Source organism: Gasterosteus aculeatus, chromosome 1 (genome assembly GCF_964276395.1).
Source record: "Gasterosteus aculeatus chromosome 1, fGasAcu3.hap1.1, whole genome shotgun sequence".
NCBI lineage: Eukaryota > Metazoa > Chordata > Actinopteri > Perciformes > Gasterosteidae > Gasterosteus > Gasterosteus aculeatus.
In genome coordinates, this window is record NC_135688.1 from 2818372 (window position 1) to 2834562 (window position 16191).

Here is a 16191-nt window from a genome sequence, read left to right on the forward strand (position 1 = left end):
TAAAACAGCAGAATAGGCATTGTCACCTTCGGGAGCAACCGCTGTTCTCCGTCTAAAGCCCCCCAAGGTCACAAAGTCCTTCATAATGTGACAGTTATTTCTTTTATTGGTTGTTCTTCATCATGGTCCTCCTGCTGATGTTTTCATTCAACAAAATAAGAAACATATTTACATATGACGGTATAAACTGCGTTATTAAAGGTCTGATCCGCTGCCTCAAAGCGTCCACAAACTCAACTCAATTCAAGGACGGAACAGCAGGTTCATCTATTTATCCATCCAGCTCCTTCAGAGAGGTCTGTTGATCTCTACAATCAGAGCAGATGGCACCCATGTGAGGCCCAACTTCCGGTCCCGGTGGTGTAGAATGGCGAAAGGGAACTGCCCCCTCCAGGTGTTTGCTTTTTGTTTGTTTCATCTGGCTTTGGGAGCAGGCCGGGGGGGTCGCTTGTGCTGGTTGGGTCCGATGTATTTCAGTGGAGCGTATTTTGGTGTCTCGATGACCTCTAGTCCCAAATAGGACTGCAGGGCTCGGGGGACACGCACAGTTCCCTCCTGGAAAAAAGAAGCATCATTATCAACACAGAGTTAAAGTGGGTCAATGAATATTTTGAATTAAATATGTTGTAAAATGTGTTTGTTACTGTTAATTTAAGTGTGTGCACTTTTTATGGAAGTTCTAATTTCATTCTAATTATGTGGCTTTTTTGTATGGTAACTGAATTAACTATTAAAATAATCACAAAAGAGAAGTGAAGATTAATAATAAGAGGGGGGAAAAAATATTTTAAAATGAATTATTAAAAAAAAAAATCAAATAAGAAAATCTGATGGGCATTTTACACCCAAGATAAACATCTCATACAGGTAGTGGGATGTGGTAATCGATGGATCATTATTATACAGAACTAAGAATTGCCTCTTTTAGTTTGTCAGCTACTCTGACTATGAACCATTTAGCAGCATAGAGATAATTCCAGTATTATTTCATATTTTTATCTTCCAGCATATTAAATAGAATTAATTACAATGTGTATTCATGTGTTTTGACTGACAACAACCACAAGGGGGAGCCACTTCAACACAAGTGCATCCAGAGAAACGCATGAAGACCAGCGGAAGGTGGATCCGGTGACATGTTTCTAAAGCAGTGGAGAAAGCTGGCGGCTCACTTTGGTCTGGTGAGTCTCCAGGAGGGCGATGATGGTCCTGGGGATGGCGCACGCTGTGGCGTTCACCTGGAGGGGAACAAAGCAAAACATGACGGAGGCGTTGCACAACCCGGAGTTAAAAAAAAACAAAAAACAGCGGGAATGAAGCGCGGCGCCGCGTCTCACGGTGTGGGCGTAGCGCAGGCTGCCGTCCTCTCGCTCGTACAGGATGTTGAGGCGTCTGCTTTGGTAGTCGGTACAGTTTGACCCGCTGGAGATCTGACGTTCAGAGAGAAAACAATGCCGTCAAAATCAGCATCAAAATACAGCCTGCCGGCTCAGTGGAGCTCAAAAAGGTTATACGACAAAACTCAAGCCTACTGTTCTGTGACTTGAGCGTCTCCCCCGTTTGAGTCGATTGGTGTTATTAGCGCATGCAGCACCGTCATCATATTTACTGTTGACTTTATTAATTATACATTAATATGTACATTTACTGCAACATCTTACTCTTCCCCCATCATTACCACTACAGATTCTGCTCGCTGGATGACAACAAATGAACAACAGGACTTATGCATAAAGTTTTCACTTTAATTCGGAAGTTTAGAAGAATGATGCTGCATTGCATGTTTGTGTGTTTGCTTTTGACTGAGAAATGAAGGGCATCAATGAGTGGAAGTATGCTTGTGTGTCTCTACATGCACACCCTGCAGCATCCATTACCACACATGAACTCAGTCGTAGCCAGCAGACCTCTCCGTTACGTTCAGGTGACTGACCTCTCCATAGCCGTCCCTCCCAGGCATCCAGGCTTCGATGTCATACTTCCTGTGTGCTGGAGGACCCAGTTCCTGCGTCGGCATGTCCAGCACCCTAACACAACCAAAATAAGAGGAATAAAGCGGTGAGTCGTAGAAATGTTCTAAATATCGTGTCTTATGTAGTAATGCATGCGTGAAAGAACAGGGTCACACGCGCATTGGGACTGTGTGTGTTCTAACCTGTAGTGTAGTTCCAGTGCAGAGAACATCTCTTTCTGCAGAGAGGTGAACTCCTCCAGTAGCTGAGCGCTTTCCTCTCCCGTCTCATCTGCGGTCACTCCAAACATCTCTACCTGAAGAGACGGACAACTCGTTAGCGTAATCGTGGAGTAGAAACTGGTTTATGAAATCTTGCAAAAAGCACAAACGTGGAGCCCTGACTTGCTCAGAGCTACCGCCCCACAGTTTGCATATTTACATCTGAGCAACTCCGCTCGTCTTCCTGACCTTGTTGAAGTGATGCACTCGGTAGAGCCCCCACGTCTCTCTGCCCGTGTCCGTCTCCGCTCTGTAGCAGGTGCTGCTGCACGCCGTCCTGCACAAAGGGGGGGGGGATGTTTGACGTTGCAACAGCTAGAATCACTCCGATACATGCGTAGGGAGGGAGGGGGGTGTCTCACCTGACGGGCAGGTCTTTCCAGTTTACCGCGTGATCCATGAAGTACCCTGAAGGACAGACCGTCACAGACCATGGATGCTGCATTTATGCAAAACTGCCGATAAACAAGCCTAGAACGTACTAACACATCTGTTGCATTTTTAACAGTATAAGCATCATCAGCACCTGTAAAATCTTTAAAATAAAATAACGTTTATCCTTATATAGGGACGCTTTTACAACGGCTCCTCCAAACTACGGGGTTTTTTCTTGCTTACGTCGCCGTCACTACACCATTGATGTGGTTAAAGTTGGGGGGAGCATCGCTGGAAAACACATGAGGTTACCAAACTTCATGAACCAATAAGAAGTAGAAAGCTTCTTTGCCATAACAGGGGCAACAAAAACAAAAAGAGGACCAGAGAGATCTTGATCGAGTACTGGTTAACCAATAAACATTCTTGCAGGCAATATATTATCTATATAGACATATAAAACCTCATGGTGAACACAATAAGACCCACCTGCCACTCCGACCTCCCCGGTCCCGGCCAGATTGAGGTCTGGGAAGCGTGTCTGGTCCAGAGAATACACCTGAGACCGATGGGCGTTGGGCTGCATCCCACAACCCTCCTGGAGCCAGAGGAAGCAAAGAAAACAAGGGAAGAAAGAAGGAGGAAAGGTCACCGCTTTTTATTTCTGAGTGTGTCAATGCAGAGATTTTATTTGAAGTTACTATGAAGAACAAAACCGACATTCTTCTCGCTGATGGTTGTCCACTTATGAAAGTCATATAGAGGCATCAGTATTACATCAAGACTGTTGTAAAGTGCATATAAATCTGATTTTTCAGATTCAGTCCAGCGCCAGAGTCCGATGGTGTTGTCGGGACGACGCCCATGACGGATGGAACAGATGAACCAGTCTTTCTACTCACAAACACGGCCCCCTTCAGCATGTCAGGTACAACCATGGGAATGAAGCCCTGCAGGAGTCAAAAGCAAGTTTGCTTAGATGTTAAACAGAATAAGCTCTTAAAAAAACATTTTACCTAATATTTCCAAACACAAGCTCACCCGTCGCTGCAGTGTGTCCAGGGCAAAGTTCTGCAGTGCGGTCTGGAGTCGGGCGCCCGCTCCCCTTAGATAGTAAGACCTGTGGCCCGAGACGTGAGCGAGATGTCTGCAGGAGGGGACGGGGGGGAAAAGAGTGTTACATCATATGAATAACTTCTGTATCAAACTGATTATTACATATAATGGGATGAACTGGCTACACGAACATCCTATGTTTGAAACGTGTAAACATTCGCAGAAATTGTAGCCTCCGTCCTCACCTCTGGCGGAAGAGACCCAACTCCTCCCCCAACTCTATATGGCCTCTGGGCTTGAAGTCAAACTCTAAAGTGACACAGCAGATTATCAGAGCTGTCATATTAAAAAAAAAAAAACACACGCGTGATGCACTGATTTTTATTCACCTGGTTTCTGTCCAACCAGCTCCAACACCTTCGCCTGGTTCTCAGCTCCCACCGGCTGAAAAGAGGAAAGAGGGACTTTAAGAAGTTTACAACCGGGCTTTCTGTCTGAACAAAGCCCGTGTGCGTGTCCGTGTGCGTCCTCACCACAGCGGGGTGCGTGGTGTTGGGCAGTCGGAGCGCTCGTCCGTAGTGTTCCTGGTCCAGCTCCGTCTCCCTGGGGTAGAGCTGATTCAGTCTGCTGCGGATCTCGCGGCCCTTCTGCAGAGCCTGAGTGTACTCTGGAAGCTGGGGGAGGATGGGGGAGGATGGGGGGGAGGATGGGGGGAGGGCATTCAGAACTGGTCCACTGGTCCCACGTGGGATTTACCACAAACCATCAGCAAGCACGACATCGAATGATTCGATAAGTGGAGCTTACATTGCTGAGCGCTTTCTTGTCACTCTTGGTCTGTGAGGAAAATATGTATATGTTACAATGACAGACGCACCAATACAAAAAAAAGTACACGTGTTATATATTCAAAAGGAGTTTCAGATTAGTCACCAGAGGTTTACCGACCAGGAATTCTTTGACGGTGTCACTGACGTGTCTCTTCTGCGCCTCCAGTCCCGAGATCTCCATCCTCACCGCCTGCAGCTCCTGCCACACGCACACCTGCAAGGTGGTCACATGACCGGTCAGTTAGAACACCTCTCCCCGTGTTCCCCTGACATGTTTACACATGACGTGACAAGTGTTTAGAATGGCTGTGCAGTCACAAATAAGCATTCAGTGTTTGTAAAATTGTCATACGACGCGTCATTCATTACCGCGCATCACTTACAATCGCCCTGACGTCGTCGCCCCGCAGGTCCCCCTTCCTGTTCTCCACATTTGCGATGACTTTGTCGGTCTCCTCGCACACTGCTCTCATGTCCAGCTCGGGCTTGTCGCTGTAGCCTTCGCGGACGTGCTCGTACAAACTGCTGCGGGCCCCGTGCGAAAAGCGGCGCGGGACGTACACGCGTGCTCTCTGCCGGCAACACTGTCTGGCCACCGGCTGGAAGACGGCGGTCAGTGCCGCGCCTCCGAATCTCACGACCGTGCCGATGCAGGTCGCCATCTTTGTCTTGTGGTCAATGTCGCATTCAGGGGTGCTGGGAGTTTTTACCGTTATACCGTGTTGTTGGCTCAGTCAACCTTTCGCGTTTTATTGTTTTAGTACCACATTATAAATTACGATAATAAAAATGAATTAATATATTTTCAACCTCATTTTACCTGTATTATTTTAAGCTGCTCGTCGAGCCGGTGTGCGCTTGTATCTGCTTTGAAACGCTCGCATCTGCCGTGAACGCACCATGAATGCGGAAATGTTTTTTTCGGAAATGAAATCAAGATAAAATGGAATGTTTTGTTTTTAAGTTATTTATAAATTCCATTTAGTAATACTTTTACTCAACGGTTGTCACAATATGTAAAAAGGTGGGCGGTAAATTGAAAAAAAAAAAATTACCAGTGAAAACGACTCACCCCCAAACAAATCGTCACGAGCCAAAGGTCAGCCAATCAGATAGGCGGAAGTTTAACGTTGCGGTAATCCGGTTCAGACGTGACAAGTGCGGCCGACGAGACCTGAAACTCACCAGTGATATTTCTGCCCCGTGTGCTCTAAAAAAGCCCTCCATTGTTCGCCCGCTGCTCCTCCCCACCGACCCGGACGCGTGTGGGTGATGCCCCCGTGGACCGGTATGTTGCCGCGGCGAGGAGCTTCGGCCCAGCGGGGGATAGTGTTCCTTTGTAAGCTAACGTTAACTAGTTGTGGGACCCGTCGGTCGGTAACCGTTGGTGATGTTGCGCGGCGCTGGATGAGCAGCGAGGAGTAGGTCGTGGTCCTCACTGGCAAAAGAAAAGAAAAAGGGCCAAGGACGAGCATTTCCACTGAGCCCGGGGGACCGGGACACCTCCGGTGGGAGCCAGGAGAGCCCCCCCCCCCCCCCGACGCTGCTGGTAGGACACCGGGTTGTTGGAGGCAGTTAGGCTGCCCCACGCTGCCCCCACCAATTCCTGTTGACTGAGACCCAGCCAGCTTTCACGGTGGAAACGAGAAGAAGAGCAAAGGTATTTGAAGCTAATGCTATGACAACATGATGCTTCTTCTTGGGGGGTATTTATTAAAGTCAGGCTTTTTATGGAGACATTTTCCTGATGGCCATACTGAAACATGCAACCAAAAGGGAGTGTGGTCAATCTGCAGCGTGCAATATTTCCCTAAAAATGAAGATGTGTTAGATGAACAAAAGAACCCTGGAGATGTGTGATATGTGTGTCAGTCATCAGTCACGGACCTCCATCCACATGGGTCGGTCTGTTAGAGATGGGGCCCAGCAGGTGCACGCAGGATGGGCTGTAAAACCTTTTCCGGCCTAACAATGAGTGCATGCGCCCCTTCAGATGAACGCTTTGCGGGGGGGCGCGGTCACCTGGCGTCCCCAGCCGTGGCAGGACGGGGAGGGCGGAGGAGGAGAACCTCTGTCGGACAGCGACTCGGAGGAGGAGGACTTCCCCGACGACAGCACCACACCGCTGGGAGACTACATCACACACGGTGAGATGGAGCGGTGAGATGGAGCCCCCCCCCCGAGTGTGACTCGTAGCCGACCCTCACATTCTTCTCTCCGGCGTGTTTTTAGGACTGAAGCAGCTCCTGGATGCTCAGCAGCTGTGTGATGTGACTCTACTTGTGGAGGGAAAGAAGTTCATGTGTCACAGGTGTGAAAGCTATATCGTAGAAAAAGAGAACTACAACATATTTAATGTACGTAACATCCATTAATCACGTGTCCGAGTTTCTTCCAGACGAATTGCAACATCTCACACATTAAAGCCTTGGATGCAGCGTGGTGATGCCGCACTGATGCATCAAAAGAGCAGAAATGTATCCACCAAGCTGAACACTGTAAAATGCAGAAATATATTCTGCATGTATTAAATACGTGCCTTCTATCCTGCGGGCTCCTCCCCACCCCCCTCAGAGTCCTCTTGGCAGCAGTGAGCCCGTACTTCCGGGCCATGTTCACCAGCCCTCTGGTAGAGTCCCGCCTTACTGAGATCCGACTGGAGGAAGTGACGCCGTCCGTCATGGAGACCGTCATCCAGTTTGTGTACACCGGGGAGGCGGGGCTCTCCCTGGACACAGCCGAGGATCTGTTTGTGGCCGCCAACCGGCTCCAGGTCATGCCCCTCCAAGACCTGTGCTCCAGGTAAACCTCCTCCGTAGACGTGACGGATGGTCACGTTCATTCACGAGGCTTTACAGTTTACATTCGCTTTGTCGAACCAGCTTCTGCCTCCGGTACGTTAAACCCTCCTCTGCTCATTTCCTGCGCTCCTGTCCCTGCAGGTTTCTATTCGAGCACCTGTCGGTGGATAACTGCCTCGGGATGTACTCTCTGGCCCGCTCCCACCACGACCAGCTGCTGCTGCGGGCGTCTCTGCGGCTGGTGGCCCAGCACTTCCCCCGGGTGGCCCGGCAAAAAGACTTCCTCCTGCTCGACCACGGCACCCTGGGCAGCCTCCTGAGCTCCGACCGCCTGGGGGTGGACTCCGAAGCCGAGGTCTACGACGCGGCGCGGCGCTGGGCGGAGCATCAGCCCCTGCATCGCTACGCCCACATGCCGGCGCTGCTCCACCACCTGCGGCCGGGGCTGCTGTCCCAAGAAGAGAGCCGAAGACTCTGCCAGGAGCTGGGGCCCGCCGCAGCCGGGGAGGGCCTCGGGGGCCCTCTGAGGCCGCGGGAGGGCATGTTCGAGAAGAAGATAGTCTGCGTGGATCTGACGCCGCGGGAGGAGGATAATTTAGCTGCGAAGGACTACACGGTGGACTGCTTTGACCCCCGGACAGGGAAGTGGGAGAAGTTGGCGGCGCTGGGTTCACTGGTCAGTCCCGGCTGCACGGCTGTCGGCGACCGGCTGTTTGTGGCGGGCGGGATCCTGCGGACGGGCTCCGTGTCTGCGGCTGTGCACGAGTACGACGCGGTGTTGGACCGCTGGATAGAGCGGCCCTCCATGGTGCAGCCGCGGGCCATGCTGGGCCTGCTGGGCTGTGGGGAGTCGGTCTTCGCCCTGGGGGGCAGTAACCGCTCGGCCCTGCTGGACTCCACGGAGACCCTGGAGCTCGCCACGCTCCAGTGGGCCCCGGGGCCTCGGTTACCGCTGCCTCTGCGCGCATTCGCCTGCGCGGCGTTACGCGGGCGCCTCTACCTTCTGGGTGGGACCACGCTCGAACAGAACCGCGCCGTGGTCCACTCGGGGGTGCTGATTTATCACACCCTGACCGACTGCTGGACACGAGTGGCTCTGGACTCCGGCGCCACTTGTCTGGCCGGAGGGGTAGCGGTGCGAGGAGGAGTGTGCGCCATCGGGGGATACTTGAGAGATACGACCAAGTTCCTGGACGGAAACTACACCAATCTGGAGACTTTAGACGCCACCGGGCGTGTGCAGTTTTTCAGAGAGGGGAGGGGGTCCGGGGCGGAGAGGGAGGTGACCGGGGGCGGGGTGATGGTCACCGCCGACCAGCGGGGCGGTGCGGGTGGCGGGAGCGACCGGGCGCCGAGCCCCGTGCTGTTTCCCGGGCTGCCGCGGCGGATCGCGGCGGGGGGCGTGGCCAGGTGGAAGCGCAGGATTTACGTGCTGGGCGGGGAAAACGGCTCGCGGTTCTATGACAGCGTGTACTGCTGGAAGCCCGGCTGGCGCAGCTGGGTGCAGAGACGCGAGAAACTCCCTGGGGACACCGGCGGCGTGAGCCAGTTTGGGTGCACCACTTTAAAGTTCCCCAAGAAACACATCCTGTCCAGACTGAGACTCGCCAAAGAGAACTGCAAGAAGGCGGCCGACTAGGTTCACGGGGACCAGCGCGCCCGAAGGTCCTGGCCGGCGTTCATGTGACGGGGGGCGGGGGCGGCGAGCTCCAACCTCCAGCCTTAGAGCGAGTTGGTTCGCCAGGAAGTGACCGTTTTTACCATCTGAGAGCAGCCCGGAGGACGACGGACTGGATGCAGATCGTATCTAACGTGTCACGGGAAGAGCGAAGAAAAAGCCAGAAACTGGTTAGAAATCAGGAAACACGCACCCGAATGTGACCAATCCACTAATTATGGTGGAGTGCTTTTTAGGTTATTGTTTTCTTTAAGTGTAATATTATTTTTAGCTCTTTTGCTGGCGTATTTTTTAAAATTTTAAGGCTGTTTTTAAAAACCTGTTTCAATGCTGTGAATTTTCCAGCAGCGTTTAGTTTGGACACGAGGATACCGGCACATCTCTGACCCTGCCGTGTTCCACTTCCTGTCCCGTGTGGGCCTCAGAAGCCTTTTCAATGCCGCTCTTAAGCGCTGTAGAAGACATGGTGGTCTCTCCCTGACCGAGGACTTCCCGCGTTATTCTCTCATGCCTCCAACAGGTGGAACACAGCAGCGCATGAAATGTGCAGATGTAGCTGGATGACGCACAAAAAAATGGAGGCCGGCGAACGGAGCATCTTGCATATTACTATATATGACGAGGTGTGCTTTAAGCACCCTGTCTGAAGGGTGTGCTGCAGATACAAAGCTGCCCCGCGGCCTCCTGGTGTCTAAACTACCGCTCCTGAACCTTCAAGCCGGGCCGAAGGCCGTCTTTACTTGATTCAGCAGCCGTGTCCGAACCTTTGGTCCGAGTTGCTGCAGCCGCGTGAATGTGTTCTGTGTGGCGGTTATCTGAACACGTAAGCACTGCACCTAATTTATTCAAATGAATTCAAAGGTTTTTGTTGGGTTTTTGAACATGGTAGCTGTTTGCCTTGCCTTGATGTCACACTGAGCGTAGGGGGGGGGTGACTTTTTCTGTGTTTTTTTTAAGTAACTTACATTTTTTAATTCTGTCTTTCTAAAAGGTTGCAAATGTAAGCACATTGTTTTGCTGTGAGCCGCAACGTTTCCTTCGGTTTCCCTCTCTCTCTATACTATTTATTTATTCACTGAAAATGTCGTCTTTTCTACATTCTACGCGTGTCGTCCTCAGATTGACAAACCAACCGGGGCCGGAAGCTCTGTGGATGTTCTGACTGCTTCACAGAGGCTCCAACTCGTGAAACCCGAAATAAAAATGAATTGGTTTCAATTACTAAAATGTTGTAATGCATTTGTTATGTTGATTTGGTATGCATTAATCCTGGACATGAATTGGTTTTCAGATGTGACTTTGCATTGGTGGACATTGATGCAGTTTAGAAACGTTCTGGACGATTGCCTGGTTTCCATTTTGAGAATTTTGGTATCAATTTAAATGAAGCTGTTTGGCTGGATGTTAAATCATGCTGCAAAACATGTAGAACATACACATGACGTGTATTTGTACACACATTAACATGGTAATAATCATTGAGTTACCGTCGAGCCCGTCGTCACAAACACGCTCTGCGATGTTTCACCTTGAAATGTGAGCTGAGCTGAGCGAGGTGACCGGGGGGGGGGGAAGCTGTTCCACTCCTTTTGTACAGTTTGATCGAGTCTGTGAGCTGAAAGGCAAAGAAACGCTGTTTTGATGAAAGCAACACTGTCAGATGATTAAAGGACTGTTTGGTTAAATGTTTTCCACCTCTTTGTTTCTGAACAACAGACGCATGTATTAGAAAAGCACTGGAAAGCAGAACCACACCGCTGACACCCTGTTTTTCACGGTTTTGGTGTTAATAATTACTAATAGTTATTAAACTGCTGACCCGGTGGATTGTTTAAAGCTGGCCAAAGTTCTCTCTCGCACCGACCGACCCCCCCCCCCCCCCATCCCACCCCACGGATCTGGACCTGTTCTTTCTGAGCTCAGGTGCTCGTATCGAGCTTCAGGTTTAAAGCAAGTGGAGCGATGGAGAGTCCCAAAGTGATCATCAGCAACCCGGCAGACATCTCCGTCATCGTGGGATACTTCGTGGCGGTCATCGGCGTGGGCGTTTGGGTGAGCGCGCCTGCCTGCGTGGCTGATCCATCAGGAAGACTACGATGAATTTAGTGCGTGTCACGTAAAAGCAGAGTGTATGAGCGAAGGCTTCTGCGTTTCAGGCCATGCTTCGCAGCAATCGTGGGACGGTGGGAGGATATTTCCTGGCGGGGCGCACCATGACCTGGTGGCCGGTGAGTTCTCGGCTGGTTGTTTGCTGGCGCGAAAGAAGAAATGGAAACAAATGTAGATGATGTGCTTGACGTCATTGAGAAACGCTTATTATGATGTCATAGTTTGTCCACTGGGTGGCGCCAACAGGCTCGCTTTTACACTAAAATGTGCTTAATGTTTTTAGTCATTTGATCAAGTATTTTAAAGTTCTTGTCTTCAAAGTTAAGCAAATTGTCTATCAACATCTTGTGGTTCCTTCCTTTAAAAACGAAAGATTTTATTTTTTTTTTTTTTTAAAGGTTGGTGCATCTCTGTTTGCCAGCAACATTGGCAGCGGCCACTTCGTGGGCCGGGCGGGCACCGGGGCCGCCAGCGGCATCGCCGTGGGGGGGTTTGAGTGGAACGTAAGTCACACCGTGCAACAACTGTGCTCACGTCCCACCGGTCACCCTTTCCAACGCGCGGCCCGATTCCTCTCGCCAGGCTCTGTTCATCGTGCTGCTGCTGGGCTGGCTGTTTGTACCCGTCTACCTCACCGCCGGGGCAAGTACTTCACCTCCACCCATCGCTGCTTAACAAGTGTGCCGCCCACCGGCGCTGAAGACGACCTCTGTCCTCCGCTGCAGGTCATCACGATGCCCCAGTACCTGAAGAAGAGGTTCGGGGGGACCAGGATCAGCCTCTACCTCACCGTCATCTCGCTGTTCCTCTACATCTTCACCAAGATCTCAGTGAGTCGGCTGCAAGGAAAAACCACACACGTGTGTGTGTTTACGTGTGCGTTTGTCTCGTTTCACTCCCTCCGTCTCCGTCCAGGTGGACATGTTTTCTGGGGCGGTGTTCATCCAGCAGGCTTTAGGGTGGAACATCTACGTGGCCGTCATCACCCTTCTCTTGATAACGGCCTTGTACACCATCACAGGTACAGATCCGTTGAATTAAAGGAGCACACAAAGATCTGTTTACTTTGTCACATCTGTTTTTTTTCTTCCTTCGTCCCTTCTGGTTGTGACGTTCAATGCTGGATATTCAGTCTCATGTTGTGCAGTTTTAATCAGTTAACAAATTTTCCTGTCAGTGAAAATAATATAAAGTTAAATCCAAACATGGTCTGTAAACTCCAAATAGCCAATGAATCTACAGCCTGGAACTTTTTTGTCCTGTAAATGATTTAAAAGGCTGCTGGAAACTGCAGTCTGATCTCATCCACTTTCCAGTTCATCTCTGGAGGAGCCCCTCTGAATGATGTCATAGTGATGTCATCGCGGCGGCCTGGCCTAAGGCTCAGAAACTTCACAACAAATTGAAACCAGAAACTGTGGCGTGTTAGAAAGACGAGGCGAAGAGATGGTTTGAGGAGAATATGCTACTTGTTGCATTGTGGGAAATAGTAGTGTTCTTCAAGCTTGAACCTTATTAAGGACTATTAATCCGGATATATATATATATATATATATATATATTGCGCTTCAACGTTGACTGTTCCGTGTGTGTGTGTGTGTGTGTGTGTGTGTGTGTGTGTGTGTGTGTGTGTGTGTTACCAGGTGGCCTGGCTGCTCTGATGTTCACTGACACAGTTCAGACCTTCGTCATCATTGCCGGGGCCTTCGTCCTCACCGGTTTCTGTAAGTCCAGATTGTGCCGGCGTTCGCCCTTTTTAATCCTGCAGATGTATGATAATCAAAAACGTTTCCCCAGTGCTCATTCAGGGAGTCACTGTCTTGAGGAGTCCAAGGTCTGATAAGGATGAGATTTAGAGACACACCAAGCACCACACAGCACGCGCGCTTTGTTCACATCGTGTTAGGAGACGGCACGTTGCGGCGAGAGGACCGGCTCCTCCTCAACGCCAGTTTGGGGTCAATAGAAATCTTTCGTTTATATCTAACAAAAAAAATCTAAAACATAATGTTCTTGGTTGTTCTTCCGGCCCGCGAAGCCGACAGAACTGCTCCTGCCTTTGCAAACGCAGCGCTGATACTTGACCAGTGATCTGACAAAATCTACCAGAACGAGAGAAGTTGTTTGGCTGAATCCTTCCGGATGTCCCCAACCAATTTTTGATCACGTTTGTTCGCTTTGTGCGTTCTTTCGTGTATTTGAGTTGTCGCGGCGCGTCGGTCTGTCCAGGCGTGAAAGCCGCGTCCTTCCTCATCGGCTTCGCTACTGATTGACAGCACTCCGGTAATCATTCATTCCACTGACGCAGCAGAGCCACAGACTGCAACTTTGATTGTTTCATACATACAGTATTCACATGACTGACAAAAGGAGAACGAGAAGGAAACGTGACCTCTGACCCGACGATGCGTTTGACTTACTGCTGTGTTAACGCGTTGGTATGGTCAGTTAGAAAGTGCTGCGACATGAACATAAAGTAGTAAATTTAGTCCAAACTGACCCGTCTCAGATGAGAAAAAGCTTCGAACTCTCTTCTCTCTCTTCTAGCTTTCGCTAAAGTAGGAGGCTACAGCGCTCTGCTGGCCAAATACAGCGCCGCTACGCCCAGTAATTTCTCCTCCACGGAGCCCCAGCGCTACAACATCTCCCCCAGCTGCTACACCCCAAGACAGGACGCCTTCAACCTGCTGAGGGACCCGACCACCGGGGACCTGCCCTGGCCCGGCGTGCTTTTTGGCATCGCCATAGTGGGAGGCTGGTACTGGTGCACAGACCAGGTGAACGTCCCGCCCACATCCTGGGACTGAACTTTTGGTTAAGATTTAATGTAGAGCAGAATCAGACTTTTTGAACATCTGACATAAGTCACCGCATAAATGTGCTTTCTTTCACATTTAAAAAATGATCAAGACGACACGGAGGACCAAACTGCGTAAAGAAATGATTATTTCCACGTGTGGCTGTCATCGCATTCTTGCACAACTTTAAAACAGAAGCACCACATAGGCAGCAGAGTGACGAACAGCTGCTTGGTTACAATACTGGATGGAGCTCAAACCGATCTGTCCTCGGCACAGAACGTCCCGTCTCGTTGTCCCCCAGGTCATCGTGCAGCGGTGCCTCGCGGCTCGCAACCTGACGCACGTGAAGGCCGGCTGCATCATGTGTGGCTACCTCAAGCTGCTGCCCATGTTCCTCATGGTGTTCCCCGGCATGATCAGCAGGGTCCTCTACCCAGGTCAGAGTCCACACTTCCTCTGCAGCATGGAGCTAACGGGCGTAGCAACAAACCTGTGTGTGTGTGTGTGTCTCACCGGTAGATGAGGTCGGCTGTGTTGTGCCCGAGGTGTGTAAGAGGGTGTGTGGGACTGAGGTCGGCTGCTCCAACATCGCCTATCCCAAGCTGGTGGTGTCCATCATGCCAAACGGTAACTGCACATCACTATTACCTTCCACTTCTCAACTTCGATTTCATTCATCGGCCGTCTTCCTTTCCTTCTCTTTCCTCTCCATCCTCCTCTTCCTCTTCCTCTGCGTGCAGGTCTGCGAGGTCTGATGCTGGCTGTGATGTTGGCCGCCCTCATGTCGTCTTTGGCCTCCATCTTTAACAGCAGCAGCACGCTGTTCACACTGGACATCTGGACCCGCATCAGGCCACAGGCCGCCGAGCGCGAGCTCCTCATCGTGGGCCGGTAAGTAAAGTTCATCCTACAGCCAAACCCACACGGCAGTGCTTTAAGAGGTCGCTGGAAACATCCACGTGAAGGTCAGAGGATCATTTGAATTCTATGGTTTGCGGCCTCCCCTTCAGGGTCTGGGTTCTGATCATCGTGTGCGTCAGTATCTGCTGGATCCCGGTGGTGCAGGCGGCTCAGAGCGGCCAGCTGTTCGATTACATCCAGTCGGTGTCGAGCTATCTGGCTCCGCCCATCGCCTCCGTCTTCTTCCTGGCTGTGTTTGTCAAGAGGGTCAATGAACAGGTGCGATGGTGTGCATCATCATAGTAGATCATCCAGGTGGACACAACTTGATTGCTTCCCCCCCCCCACCTGACCCCTCCAGGGTGCGTTCTGGGGCCTGATAGGCGGCCTGTTGATGGGTCTGTGCCGCATGTTGCCCGAGTTCTGGTTCGGTTCTGGCAGCTGCGTCTTCCCGTCCACCTGCCCGTTCCTGTTGTGCGGCATCCACTACCTCCACTTCGCCATCATACTCTTCTTCTGCACCTCCGTGCTGGTGCTGGTGGTCAGCTGCTGCAGCCGGCCCATAGAGGACAAACACGTGAGTGACTCGCATGCAGTTTGTGTGACAAACATCAAGACAACAGCGTTCACGTGCGCGTGAAACCGGTCTGAGAGCCCTGGATTAAAGAAAAACTTCATTCGTGAACCGTGTTTTCCTTCTCAGCTCCACCGGCTGGTGTTCAGCCTGCGTCACTCCAAAGAGGAGAGGGTGGATTTGGACTGGGAGCAGGAGGAGAAAGGGAGAAGAGCCCGGAGGGAGGCGGAGGAGCGGCGGAGGGAGAGCAAGGACTCTGGTAAGGAACAAATGAAAACAGGTGACATCAGTCACGGAGAAGAGAGACACCAATGACCCCTCCCTCTTCCCGCCAGCGGCCGAAGCGTCTTGTGTCGGTCGGCTTTGTGGCGGCTCCCAGGCACACGAGGAAGCCCCGCCGACCGAGGCACCGGAGAAGCTGCCCGACATCGGCGAGGAGCCGGCGTGGAGGCACGTGGTGGACGCCAACGCGCTCATCATGATGGCCGCGGCGGTGTTCATGTGGGGTTACTACGCTTAATCCCTCGGAGGTCACGATGACGTGAAAATGAGCGTCTGTAGAGCAGCTTACCCTGACGTTACTGTATACGGTTACACGTTGATTCAATGTGCGGCCGCTTCAGAGACTGAGAAAGAAAGTAAAGTGAGAAGACAATAAAAGAATCAAGTTGCCCCAAGATTGGTTTTCAAAGCCTTTTCTTTGGCTCAAAAAAAATCAATGAGTCACTTCGTAAAACACAGATAAGTCGTTGAATAAAGTCTACAAAGAACAGTGCTTGGTTATTTCATCGGGGATAATTACATCACAGGTCATCACAAGGTATTTGGTGGTTA

The 16191-nt window shown here is 51.0% G+C and overlaps 3 protein-coding genes across 6 annotated transcripts; 2 read left to right on the forward strand and 1 right to left on the reverse strand.

Moving 5' to 3' along the window:
- Nucleotides 1-83: 83 nt before the first annotated feature.
- sars2 (seryl-tRNA synthetase 2, mitochondrial) lies at nucleotides 84-5853 on the reverse strand. Of its 2 annotated transcripts, none has more exons than XM_040171562.2 (16): nucleotides 4878-5853; nucleotides 4598-4708; nucleotides 4472-4501; nucleotides 4198-4338; nucleotides 4054-4108; nucleotides 3910-3973; nucleotides 3650-3755; nucleotides 3511-3558; nucleotides 3098-3206; nucleotides 2596-2641; nucleotides 2423-2510; nucleotides 2156-2268; nucleotides 1934-2027; nucleotides 1338-1430; nucleotides 1173-1238; nucleotides 84-555 (listed from the first exon to the last, which is right to left on the reverse strand). In XM_040171562.2, the coding sequence occupies exons 1-16, from the start codon at nucleotides 5154-5156 to the stop codon at nucleotides 415-417; spliced, it is 1584 nt and encodes a 527-aa protein (XP_040027496.2). In that variant the 5' UTR covers nucleotides 5157-5853; the 3' UTR covers nucleotides 84-414. The 2 variants fall into 2 exon arrangements, with proteins under 2 accessions (XP_040027496.2, XP_040027507.2); XM_040171573.2 differs by having other exon boundaries at nucleotides 4613-4708; nucleotides 4878-5760.
- On the forward strand, nucleotides 5513-10658 carry LOC120816142 (kelch repeat and BTB domain-containing protein 8). 2 transcript variants are annotated; one of them, XM_040171530.2, is made up of 5 exons: nucleotides 5513-6154; nucleotides 6488-6641; nucleotides 6727-6805; nucleotides 7069-7296; nucleotides 7437-10658. In XM_040171530.2, the coding sequence occupies exons 2-5, from the start codon at nucleotides 6488-6490 to the stop codon at nucleotides 8932-8934; spliced, it is 1959 nt and encodes a 652-aa protein (XP_040027464.1). In that variant the 5' UTR covers nucleotides 5513-6154; the 3' UTR covers nucleotides 8935-10658. The 2 variants fall into 2 exon arrangements, with proteins under 2 accessions (XP_040027464.1, XP_077963584.1); XM_078107458.1 differs by having other exon boundaries at nucleotides 5606-6154; nucleotides 6727-6851.
- On the forward strand, nucleotides 10124-16124 carry slc5a2 (solute carrier family 5 member 2). 2 transcript variants are annotated; one of them, XM_040171553.2, is made up of 15 exons: nucleotides 10124-11025; nucleotides 11130-11201; nucleotides 11481-11585; nucleotides 11665-11724; nucleotides 11808-11912; nucleotides 11998-12103; nucleotides 12726-12806; nucleotides 13630-13859; nucleotides 14185-14320; nucleotides 14403-14510; nucleotides 14624-14774; nucleotides 14894-15062; nucleotides 15145-15360; nucleotides 15487-15616; nucleotides 15693-16124. In XM_040171553.2, exons 1-15 carry the CDS (start codon nucleotides 10936-10938, stop codon nucleotides 15875-15877), a joined length of 1944 nt encoding a protein of 647 aa, XP_040027487.2. In that variant the 5' UTR covers nucleotides 10124-10935; the 3' UTR covers nucleotides 15878-16124. The 2 variants fall into 2 exon arrangements, with proteins under 2 accessions (XP_040027487.2, XP_077963585.1); XM_078107459.1 differs by lacking the exon at nucleotides 12726-12806 and having other exon boundaries at nucleotides 10653-11025.
- Nucleotides 16125-16191: the final 67 nt, after the last annotated feature.